The sequence below is a fragment of the Nanorana parkeri genome, unplaced genomic scaffold, assembly GCF_000935625.1.
Source record: "Nanorana parkeri isolate BGI_ZX_2015 unplaced genomic scaffold, ASM93562v1 scaffold1055, whole genome shotgun sequence".
Classification (NCBI taxonomy): domain Eukaryota; kingdom Metazoa; phylum Chordata; class Amphibia; order Anura; family Dicroglossidae; genus Nanorana; species Nanorana parkeri.
This window is the reverse complement of record NW_017307323.1, coordinates 550478-563286: the sequence shown is the minus strand read 5'-3', so window position 1 is coordinate 563286 and position 12809 is coordinate 550478. Positions and strand designations below refer to the sequence as shown.

The 12809-nt window shown below is 37.9% G+C and overlaps 1 protein-coding gene across 1 annotated transcript in view; it reads left to right on the top strand.

The window, feature by feature from the left end:
* GAD2 (glutamate decarboxylase 2) overlaps positions 1-12809 on the top strand; it is a 66323-nt gene continuing 53514 nt past the window's right edge. The window contains exons 1-4 of the mRNA XM_018567497.1: positions 1-349; positions 824-883; positions 1074-1223; positions 1924-2157. Coding sequence (XP_018422999.1) covers positions 274-349; positions 824-883; positions 1074-1223; positions 1924-2157 — 520 coding nt within the window. The 5' untranslated portion in view covers positions 1-273. The remainder of the gene's footprint in view (positions 350-823; positions 884-1073; positions 1224-1923; positions 2158-12809) is intronic.

The window sequence follows — 12809 nt, the reverse complement described above, 5'->3', positions numbered from 1 at the left end:
GCGGGTTCAGCACCACAGACAGCTCCGCACAGAGGAATCTGCTCTGTGCAGATTCATACAGCTCTCCTGCTCATTGCACCATTGACTACACCGCTCTGTGCTGGGCACCCTTTACTCTTCACACACACTTCCATCCCCCTGGCAGTTATTTCCCCTCCGGCAGGCACTCATCTTTATTTGGCTGTTTATTTCTATGCTCCTGTCCAAGGGATTCAACAGCATCACTAGCATCAGCTGCCATCCCACTTCTGTCTGCACTTCTCCAGGGTTGGGATGGCATCTCCTGGCTCTGGATTTTGGTCCTTAGGGGGAGAAGAAGGGAACAGTGAATCAGACAACCTAGGCGCAGGTGAGTGGGCTGGATCTGATTATTCCCAAGCAATCGGATTATTTAATTGACCCCCAAGACAAATATTTAGCATCATTCAGGTCAACAATTCAAACTCCCTTTTTATCATCACACTCCTCTCAACATAGGAAGAGAATGTATTTTGTTTTATTATATTTCTCCATAGTTAACGTACTAAACTTACCTTATAGTAGTATTAATTGGTAGTATATAGTAGCAGTAATAATTATTAGTATTAATAATATACATAATACACATACATTTAAAAATATTCATATGCCTAAGATATAGAAAGTTTTGATGGTTCGTTAATAAAATAAAAACAAAAATTAGAATTGGAAAAGAGAAAGGAAGGAAGGAAAGAAAGAAGGAAAGAAAGAAAGAAAGAAAGAAAGAAAGAAAGAAAGAAAGAAAGAAAGAAAGAAAGAAAGAAAAAAACACATTGATGCAATTTTTTCTTTTTTTTATTTCCAGCAAAAGCATGGTGCCAGGTTGCTCAAAAATTTACTGGGGGAATCAGTTCAAAATTATGTGGTGAGTATCAATGTTACCTTTTTTATGTCATATTACAATATTGCATTATTATATATTTTATTTTGTTATTACATTTTACTTTATTCTATTTTGGTATCTTACATTGTGTTATGTGATAGATACACATACATAGCAATCAGATATCTGGCACAGATATAAACATATTAACATTAATTTTCTCCCTGTCTAGCTATGCTTTATGGAGAGGGGGAAAAACCCAAAGAGTCCACTAACAAAGAGGAAATGTGCACCGGTGACCAAGGATTTGAATCAAGCTATAACAAAAAAGTATGCAGCTGCGACAAGGACGAAATGAACTTCTCTTTATTATACTCAACAGGTATGTACTGAACAGAAAAATAATAAATTCGTACTTTAAAATAAATTCTTCCTTTCAAATATAAAAATAAATAAATGTAAAAACATTAAATATGTGGAAAAGATTATATTTAATTATTTGTACAGTTGGTTTTTATTTGTATATATTTTAGATTTTAAAAAATGTTATCTTGAAATGTGTGATCAAATAATGTTATCTTTTTCTGCAGTCCACCGAACATAATTTTTATTTAGGAATTGTGTCTCTTGCCCAGTGAAGCCTCTGGATTAGAGATAAGGATTTAATTGACACACTATGATTAGGGCAATTGTTCTGCAAAATCAGTTAAATTAAGCCTTAAATGATTTAACATGAATGCACATTTTTTTAAACTATCGCAGATGTCACATTAAAATAAAGAAAGAAAAAAAAACTCACAACATTTACATTCTTTACTATTAATTTAAAAATATATAATACACATAAATGTATTAAAACACAAAATGTAATGACATTAAAACATAATAATTATAAAAACACAACAATGTAATAATATTTAACATCCTCTAAAATTATTTATTTAGATTCATGATTTTTTTTTTAAATCAGAAGAAGATTTCGTTTAGAATCAGAAAATCAGAAAAAAACGGAATAATATTTTATTGCTCACAGTGCGAGAATAAAGATAAATTATCCTAAATATTTCCTTTTCGTTTTTCAGACCTCTTTCCTGCCAAAAATGGAGAGACAGAAACAATGCGTTTCTTACAACAAGTTATAGACATTTTATTGCAATATGTGGTGAACACCTTTGACAGATCGACTAAGGTGATTGATTTTCACTATCCCAATGAGCTTCTTCAGTCATATAACTGGGAACTGTCTGACCAGCCACAAAGTTTAGAGGGGATTCTGCTTAACTGCAAAACCACCTTAAAATATGCTGTTAAAACAGGTAGAGTATCCTCTTTTTTTTTATATATACAGGGCATATTATTGTGCGGGCAATTTCTCAATTTTAAAAATGTACATATTATTTCAATATTTGTTCTAAAAATGTTTAAAATGATGTATTCTTATTTTTTACTTACATTTATTTATTTAATTTCTATTGAATTTGTAATGGTATTTTAGTCCTATATGTTTTTTCCCCTTGGTCATGCAGCTTAGGCATATTAGTAATTGTCTGCAGATAATTATGGCTATATAGTGTGCAGGTGTATTATCCTCTATTACTTGATTGCAATGGTGATTGCTTAGTTTATTCCACTATTGTTGCATACAAGGTATCAAATGTATTTCACAAATGTTTTTATACGTGCTCCTTAAATGCTTTTTATATGTGCAATGCAGGCACGAATGATGCACATCTTGTATGATTCACCTCTATAAAATCTATTTTATTAGCAGTCACCTGTTTAATTGGTTCTGCTTGCATGAACATACTGACATTGTTTGAGAATGCTGCTTCTTTGTTTCATCTATTTGTTCAGAATAGTTTTCAAGTAGGGTTTCTAGTTGGACACCACTGCTTCTGGGGCCAATCCTTAGGGCAGAAGCTGTCATGTGTGACCTACTTCATCGTCCTTATTGTAATGTCATTGCTTGCCACCAGTTCTTTTTGAGAATGCTTCTAGCCCCCAAACCAATATATATATATACATATATATTGTTTGTATGAATGTGTGCATTTTTGTGTGAATATTACTTAATTAAATTATTTTATGTATGTGTGTGTATGTTGCATGAACATTGTGTGTGTATATATGTATGTGTGTGCCTACATGTGTATGTCGTGTCTGTGTATATTTTGTACGAGTGTGGTATTGTGTGTTGTTGAGTTGTCTTATGTGAATGTTGTTTTTCTGTGTGTATATGTTTTGGATACATCTGGGTACATGATGTCAATTATCAGTTTTAAATGTATTCCTAGTTCAATTCGTATACCTACAAAATGGTTTCAAAGTGAAGGTTATGTTCCACAATTTGTTTTCCTTACGAAATCTACAGCGTGAAGCCGCTTTTTGTCACCTCGATAGGTGGTGTTAGTCTAAAGCAATACCTTTGAATGTAACGGCTTGTGTAAATGCATAGTAGTTTTTAATCCTTGGCATCGAAAGTAGAGTGCTTTGACGTTAAGTAAAAAAAGTAGAGTGCTTTGACGTTAGATTGCTGATGAAGTCATACAGTTATATCAATTAGACGATATTGATTATACTGCTCCTGATATTTGTTATACAAATATAGCATCAAGTGCATGTTGCAAAGATTTATTTTAGGATAATTTTGACATTACTGGGCCAATGGCATGTTGTTTTCAAATAAATAGCAAATATATTATATATATTGTATGTAGACTGTGTGTCTGTGATGCTATAAAGTAACTATAACCTAAAAGACCCAGCGGTTGCTAAGGAAGAAATATTGGGGCCCTTTATCGCCGTATCTGGCCAGACCTGGTACTGCAGCCGATTCTCTGCTTTGTGAAATGCACGTTTTACCTTTCTAGATTGGAATCTAAAAACATATAATACCATGTATACAATAATATTCCTCTGTCAGTTTATATACAAATATGGGATAATATACAGTTAATAGATAACTACTGTATATATAAAAGCTTCAGTGTTTTTGTAAAATAAATGTATTTACTAAACAAAATGTTTGTTACATAGAAGGAAGCAAGAGATTCCAGTGAAAGGTGAGCACCTAGCCTGGAACTTGAGGGATTGTTCACATCATCTCCAGACCAGATCTGGATTCATTTCTGCAAACTCATGTACGCACATTTTCGGTGCCTTTTTTTTGTTCTCAATTGGTTTGTTTGGGATTTAAGCATGTTCCAGTGCATTCTGGTGCATCTACATGCATGTTTGTGCATTCCAGTGCAGGAAAAATTGCGCATTCTGTACTTTTTTAAAAGCTCTGGAACTGAATGCAATGGTGTGAACTAGTCTCATTTGATATATGTATTCCAGAATCCTGCTGCACTCCTTACCGGGTATACCTGTCAGCGTGGGTGCTCGAAGTGACCGCAGATGGCGCCGCCAATACTGAAACTTGTTAAAGATGTCACCAGCACACCATATTGAAGTGAAGAACACGTCTGTTTATTGACGCTTCATGCCAAAACATATAGCAACGCTTTGGGGCCACATAAGATCCCCTTCATCAGGCTTGAAATGACAATGACAATGTAATTTCAAGCTTGATGAAGGGGACCCTGTGTGGCCCCACGTTGCTATTTGTTTTGGCATGAAGCTTAAATAAACAGACGTGTTCTTCACTTCAATAAGGTGTGCTGGTATCATCTTTAACAAGTCTAATTTGAAACCATTGGAATTACTCTGTATGCGTTTTTGGCACAGATAAAAAAAACATTCTGGTCTGAAGATGGTGTGAACAGGCCATCAGTGGGGATATTTTACTGTTGGAGTCCATCAAAATAGTATAAGGAAATGGGGGTTAAGCCTTGTAACATCAGCCACCTAAAATATCAGTTTTGGGTAGACCGCCCCTGCAAAATGTTATACTGGTGGCTGGGTTATATTGTACACAAATATTCATCCTCCTAATATACCATATGTGCACTGCTGGCTCTAAGAATGGTTGTACATCTTCTAAACCAATATCTAAATGCATCCCACAGTATTTGTACATCGGGGCCAAGTAAAACAAGTGTTAGGGCTTATACCAGTATTTCCATTGTGGGAAATATATAGCACTTGTTGTATGAAGCGCAAGACTACATAGGATTTTATGTTTTCATGTTCTGTCTAAGGCCAAAATGCAGCCATTTTGGAAAGGGCGGTGACTTGATTATTAGCTGGCTCTGTCTAAAAAGTGACCTGGTAATCATGTATGAATCTGCATGATAATGACCCAAGGACTAGAAAGAGGGACCATAGAAAGCCCTAGGGAAATCGTGCCTTATATAACATAGTACATACAGAATGTGTATATGGTAATCGCGTAGTTTGTGATCAGAAATCAAGTTTTAGTAGTCTGCTATTTCTGAGCTTTTTGATTGGATGTCTGTAAGGGATGTTTACATATTTTGGACCAATCCTTCCCAATGTAGTAGTAGTAGTGACACAAGTCATGTTCTATGATTAGGAAATCTTCTTCCAGCCAGAAGGAAGGACTAGAGTTACTGGGTTAAAGGTTATCCAGCAGAAGCAGTTGTGGGAGTAAGACCTTTCTTTGTTTGTTGAGTCATCACAACCTGCCATACTATTGCCAAATAAAGTTCCCCTATGGCAGGGACCATGTTCTCTCAGGGATTTCCTGCATCATGGAGTGTTTAAGAGACTTTCACGGAGTAGGGCTACTACTCAGATACAGATACAGCATTTAGAGTTGAATGGCATTATTGTTGTTTAATTGATTTGCTGTTAAAGATGTTGTGTTCTATGTTTAGAACATTGGTGCCATCAAAAAATGTCTAAGTGGGAAGTAAAGTGAGTGCCATTTGGGAGATGAAACTTGGGCAAGTGTGAAAGCTACACAGGCATTGCTATACTAAGAGAGTAGGAATGCAGTGTATAGAAGCTACACAAATTGGCTACACTGAGAAAGAACACCACACCTCTGAAGTCTGATGCCTGGGATGAGCAATCACAATGGATTGGACTCTTGAAGAAGGAGATATAAGGCCTCCAGTGTTCAACAGGAAGTAGAAATTCTAATAACAATGGAATGTAGAAATTCTAATAACAATGGAATGATAGTACCTCAGTGGCTGACAGAGATCTGACTGAAAAAGGATCTACAAAAACTAAATGCGAACAAATCACCAGATCCAGATGGCTTTTATCTATGAGTCCTGAAAGAACTTTGTAGGGCTATTTAGAGCAATAACTTCACAACAAGACACAGAATTAGTGCAGCTAGATCTGGAAAATGGGAGTGGATGCAACAATGCGGATGCGATTTAGCATTGAAAAATGTAAAATTATGCACTTGGAAGCTAAGATCCTGCATGCAAATTATTCTTTAGGAAATGCTCTGCTGGGGAAGTCATGGATGGAGAAAGATTTGGAGGTCCTTATAGACCACAGGTTCAGCAATAGCATGCAATGCCAAGTTGCAGCTAGCAAAGGGAACAGGATACTGTCCTACATTAAAAGAGGGATTTTTGCAAGAGATTACAACATAATTCTACTACTTTATAAATCGAACATCCCATGGAATTTGTTGACTTTTTCAATATTTTATATTGGATCTTGATTAAAAAATGCCTACAAATAAATGACATGCCATATTCATTTGCATGATTTAACTGAATGCAAATGTCGATTTCTCATATGGGAAAAGAAAGCTCAGCCCTACATTGACCACCATTTGAAAATCCATAAAATTTGTAAATCCGGTATTCCAGATTAGATGCCAATGCATAGAACCTCCTTAGGGAGTATGAGGGTGGAACTTGTCTTATTTAAACCTCAGATATCTAGGGTATGGCATTCTCTTTGCTGTTAATATGTGTGGTGTTATGATGCCAAGATCAACAGAGCTCTCTAAGGCCCTCAGTAAGAAAGTTGTGAACACCTAATGTATGAGTATGATCCCCAAATGATTTTAAATCAATCAAATAACTGTAAGGAAAATAATCTACACAAGGTGTAGATTGCAAACAACTGTTAATGGCTGTCCAGGGCTGGCTGTCCAGGGCTGGCTGGCCCAGCAAATTCAACCCAAGATCTGTTCAGCTGATACTAAAAGAAGTCTCTTAGAACCCCAAAATGTCATTCTGAGGTGTTCAGGTGACTCTTGCAACTGCTGGGATCAAAGTGCATTCATCTAATATCAGAAAGAGATTGTACCAATTCAACTTGCAAGAGAGATGGTTAAGAAAAAAAAGCCTTTGCTGTCCAAAAAGAACATTACAACAAGTTTACAGTTTGCCATTGAACATATAGTCAAAGATCAGGCCTTCTGGAACAATGTACTGAAGACTGATCAATCAAAGACAGAATTGTTTGGTCACAGTAGCAGTAGGCATGTTAGCCTTTTACAGTCAGACAATGCTTCAGGAGAAAGACCTTTTAACAACTGTGAAGCGTGGTCGTGGAAATTTGATGGTTTAGGGTTGCTTTGCTCCTTCAAGGCCTGGGCAGCTCACAGTCATCTAGTCAACTATACATTATGCATCATATCAAAGTGTGCTTGATGAGAATGTGAGGCCATCTGTCTGAAAGTTGAAGTTGAACCAGAAATTGGTTTTTCAACACAATAACGATCTGAAGTACACTAGCAAGTCCACCAAGGATTGGCTCATAAAGAAGAAATAGAGGGATATGGACGGCTCCAGTCAAAGCTCTAATTTGTTTCCCCACTGAAATTTGTGAAGGGGGGTTTTCAAATAGGTATCATGAAAGGAAACCCTCAATCATATTGCAACTGAAGGAATTTTTCATGGTGAAGTGGTCCAAATTCCATGTCAGAGACTGATGGACTGTTTACAAAATGCCTACAAGAAGTCATTCCTGTTGTAGGAGCAATACCAGCTTTTGATGCCAAGGGTGCACTTATTTTTAAACGGTCCACCTTTAAATCTATTAATATTTTTGTTAAATAAATGATAGCAGGGGAATATTGTGCAGTATAATTTACTTGAAAGATCTAAGACTGCCTGTGGTTGCTGACATCACATCCAAGATGGTGGTGCCCAGCAGTAGTCCCAGGCCTGCTCAATATCATAATATCATCTATAATTACAGAAATATTAAATGCACCAAACAACATGATTTGACTTATAATCTGATGGGGAGATAGTTGCTGATATTAATAGCATTGGGACAGAGTTTAAACTGCATGAGCAATCTATCTTCTGGGAACAGACATTTTCTGATGCTGATGTCTTTTTCTAGCAGGGATCACAGATCACTATCTTCCAGAAGTTTGATCTTGTCTGATCTTTTTTTCACATTACAAAGCATTTGGAAAGTCTGATTTTTACAATATTTACTCTCAGCCTCAACCCTGCGGAGGGGTTTGCAGCCTGTGGGACAACAATCTGAGTGCAACCAGACTGGGAGTGGACTCCACTGGGGCAGTTAACCCTTTACGTACACAAATGGTAGTGCTACCACGTGTTTTAACAGAAACACAAACCGTTCCCAGCATCTTCTCTAGCACTTTTCATCTTTAAATAAATGTCTGTGACACTTGCAGCCACGCCCAACAGAGGTGTATTAGAGTTTTAACATTCTGTAGCCCTCACGGAAGCATGGATTCTTTCGTTCCTGATTTGGAGCCTTCAGAGATTCAGCTTAATGGTTTTCAATTAGTGATGTCCAGATACCAGTTCAGATACCAATGCAGATACTCGGGCATTTTCATGAGAACTACCAGGGTTGCAGTGGTTGCAGCTGGGACCTGGCTCTGGCTCTCCACCACTGTCCTGAAATCATTAGTCTGTATTGTTTTAGAAAAACTGTCACATGACAATAAACAAAACTGTATCAGTACAGGTATCTGTAAGTACTTGGGCAAGTATCAGTACTTGTACTTGCAAAAATGGTATCGGTGCATCTCTTATATATATTTATAAAAACAAAATCATACATTAAAACAGATGTACAAATCCCAGGAGCTTTGTGTACTCCTTACAAATGACAGCTGCCTCCTAACTTTTAAATTTTTCTCTAGTCTAGTCTTGGAGCTGGAAACGTATCTGTACTTGTACTTGTACCGAGTACTGTACTTGGTATCTGAAAATCCCTATTTACAATATTGTTTTAATAAAAAGAAAAGAAAAATGATGCAAGAAAATATTTACACAATAGAAATTACAAAACAGACAGTTAGCAACAACAGATAAATGGGAATAAAAGTGAAAAGTACTTAACAAATAATAACAAGAAGTTATATAAAAAAACCTATAGAGTGTGATGTAGGGTAGCTGAAATGTTTTATTACATTAATGCCAATTATTCAAACTATATCTTATTTCCAGGTGACAGGGTTTTACAAAATGACAATATATTTTTGCATAGAATGAAATTAGACACCAAATATGTGTCTATATAGTCATCAAATATGTGTATCCTATCTATGTCTTCCTTAGGAGGTGTAATGTGTTCCATTAACCTCCTGCTGTTTTTTTGGTGTCTAATGGATTCATATTTTTCTGATACATTAGCATAACCATGTTTTATGAAGGTATCTCTACTACAGCCAGAATTATTGTGGAATATGAACAAGAGTAGGGCTTTGCTAGTTAAGAAATGTTGTACAACAGTTTATTTATGACAGGGCTGTTTTTTGAGGCTTTGCAGACTCTGCTAGGTACTGTTTATCATACTGCTAGAGGTTTACAACATCCTAATGGTGTCCTAATATAAGAGGCATGTGTATTTTTATCTGACGTTTGGTGTGCTTTATGTATTTCCTTCAAATCTCTGCAGTAATTCAGCATGAAACTTTGCATTTCTGTGACAAAGACCTGCCACTGCTGCTATCTCTCCTTGTGCAGGGTGACTGGTTTTCTATCCACCCCCCTGTAGTTTTCTGCAGGAGTTTTCTGCAGGTAGCCTGTAGTGTAAGGACCTGCAGGGTCTCTCCTACAGCTCTGCACAAGCTATGTGCAACACAGGAACAGTAATAACTGTGTCTGTGAAGGTTCTCATTCATCCAGGTCATGGTATATCTGTAAAAAATAAGTCAAGGCAACTGGACTTGCTGTATTTTTCTTAAAGACGTTTCACTGGACATCCGACCAGCTTTCTCAATTCAGAATTCTGAATTGAGAAAGCCGGTCGGATGTCCAGTGAAACATCTTCAAGAAAAATACAGCAAGTCCAGTTGCCTTGACTTATTTTTTACAGATAAAGTATTAACTGTGTTTGCAAAGACATTTGGTACAGTAAAATTACATTTCTATCTGCACCAGGAAAGGCGCCCTCCTTTGTGCTTACTTTCCAGATTTCACAGTTCCCCCGGCTGTTTTGGGGCAGCATCCCGCAGCATACCCAAGATTATATCCTATTGAGGAGTGATTGCCTGTGGCGCTTTATTGCTTTGACTTTGTTTAGGTCTATTGTGTAGGACTGGCCTTGGGAGACCTGAGAAATGACGTAATCAGTGGATATTGTGCCATGAGGGCATGCACACAAAAACTGTGTCACTGGACACCTGGCCAGTGACACAGGACTCCTGGCCAGTAAAATTATATCATTTGTGACTGTTGAGAAATATATAGTATTTAAATGAACATTTTTGCGCCCAAGGTTCAGCTTTAAAGCCCAGATAAGGGGGCTTAGCCTAGTCTTTGAATTAGGCTGACTGATTTTATTGGAATAAATGCTTTCAGACTTTAGACAAATTAGTGTGGAGCTTTTCTTCTGTCTCTACTGGATTGTTTCTGAGACACTGCAGTAGGCTGTCACATACATAAAAGCTGCCAGCCAGTGATATTAAATGTTATTTTCAATATAAAATCTGTTTTATATTTAAGAACAACTTTGGCTCCTGAATGTTCCATTCAGTACCCTTTCAGCAATAAAACCCGAGAGACATTCGAACCATTCTATACTGTATGCAAAATTGAAAACGTTTTGACTTATGTACATTGTAAAAGCCATGTAGCATATCTCTCCCTGTGAAGTGGCCTGACCAGGCATAAGTGCTACCTGTGGTTCAATCAAAGAACAAGGCCTTTGATATGGCTTAGTGAGTGAACAAATGCCATTATAGACTGTAAGATACTCTTTTATGTATTCTTCACACCTACTGTTGCAGAATTCTTATTTGGGACTTTCTGTAAGATCTTTTAGAACTAGTGACTATGACTATAAATTATCTGGTTCTATGGCAGATTCTATGTAGGTCCTCTCATTACTGCCATAGGAGACCAGGTGGAAGGGTAAAGAATGGAATTGTTAGGTCTATTGTGTAGACACAAAGGAGGGCGCCTTTCCTGGTGCAGATACATTTTATTTCAATGATCATAACAAAAAAAAAGGTACTCACAAACATGAATGAATAAAAGCCATGGAGTGAAAGATCGATGGCAGGCAAGTGGACATCAGCTGAGCGGTTCCTATGTGCGATTATCATTGACGCGTTTCTGAGGCACACCCCCTTCATCAGAACATCTGATGAAGGGGGCGTGCCCCGGAAACGGGTCAATGATAATCGCACATAGGAATCGTTCAGCTGATGTCCACTTGCCCACCATCGATCTTTCACTCCATGGCTTTTATTCATTCATGTTTGTGAGTACCTTTTTTTTTGTTATGATCATTGAAATAAAATCTATCTGCACCAGGAAAGGCGCCCTCCTTTGTGCTTACTTTCCAGATTTCACAGCTCCCCCGGCTGTTTTGGGGCAGCATCTCGCAGCATACCCAAGATTATATCCTATTGAGGAGTGATTGCCCGTGGCACTTTATTGCTTTGACTTTGTTTAGGTCTATAGTGTAGGACTGGCCTTGGGAGACCTAAGAAATGAAGTAATCAGTGGATATTGTGCCATGAGGGCATGCACACAAAAACTGTGTCACTGGACTCCTGGCCAAATAAATCGCCTGGGGGGGTTTGCTAGGATGGGGAACTGGATTGGCTGCGTTTAAGGGACTGAGATAGTTCCAGAGAGTACTAAGTCCTCTCTGCCATTATTAAATCACAGTGTGCAAAGATGGAAATAATCTAGGATTTTGCTAGCCTATGCCTACCCAATGCTTCCCCCATTATACACAAAACATTATAATAATATATTTAATAATATTTAATTGCCAGTTTCATAATCACAGCCAATTTCACTAACTATTGAGGATAGTGCTTATGTCAGAGTTTGATCTTGCCGCTGGAGGATTCTGCATACACACGCACAGACATTGGTGTTTCTCCTGTATCCCTCCTCCAGCAAAGAATCTTCAGTTTCTTCTTCAGAAACTCCTCAGTCTGTGGTCACACACTCCCATCACAAAAACTGCATATTGACATACATAGAGATTGCACATTGAGCTCAAGCAAACTGTCTGGAGGTTCAGCACCCAGAGCCGTAGCTAGCTCCTTTTGCGCCCGATGCAAGAACAGAAAATTGTGCCCCCCAACAGATGTGTTTTGCCACCCTATGTCGCGCACGCATCGGGTGATGTGACGCCATGTGCCTCACCTCCGAGATGGCGGTGCACAAGTGCAGAATGCGCTGGTGGCCAAATCCAAAATAGCATAAAAATGTGTTTCGTTTGACTAAACTAATGAAAACATTTTTAGTTTCAATTCATTTAGTCCGACACTATTTTTTAGTCTTTGTGTGTGTGTGTTTTTATTTATTTTTTAATATTATTATTTGTTTTAATGTTGGGGGGCTTCAGGGAAATATCGGGTCTAAACAGACCCCTGTTGCCAATGGCGCCCTGTGCTCGCCTTGACAACATGGGCAATGGGACGCAGCCAGGCCGGCCCTGGCTACGCCCCCTCTCAGCTGCGCCAGAGGCGAGTGCCTCACTCGCCCCATGGTAGCTACAGCCCTGGTTCTGACACATAGGGGGAAATAATAAAAAGTCTGTCAGAGACAAACCTTGTCTCAACTGGAGCTCATTCAATCAGCTTGAGCTCAACTGGAGCTCATTCAATAGTGTTGTTGGTGCTATAGAA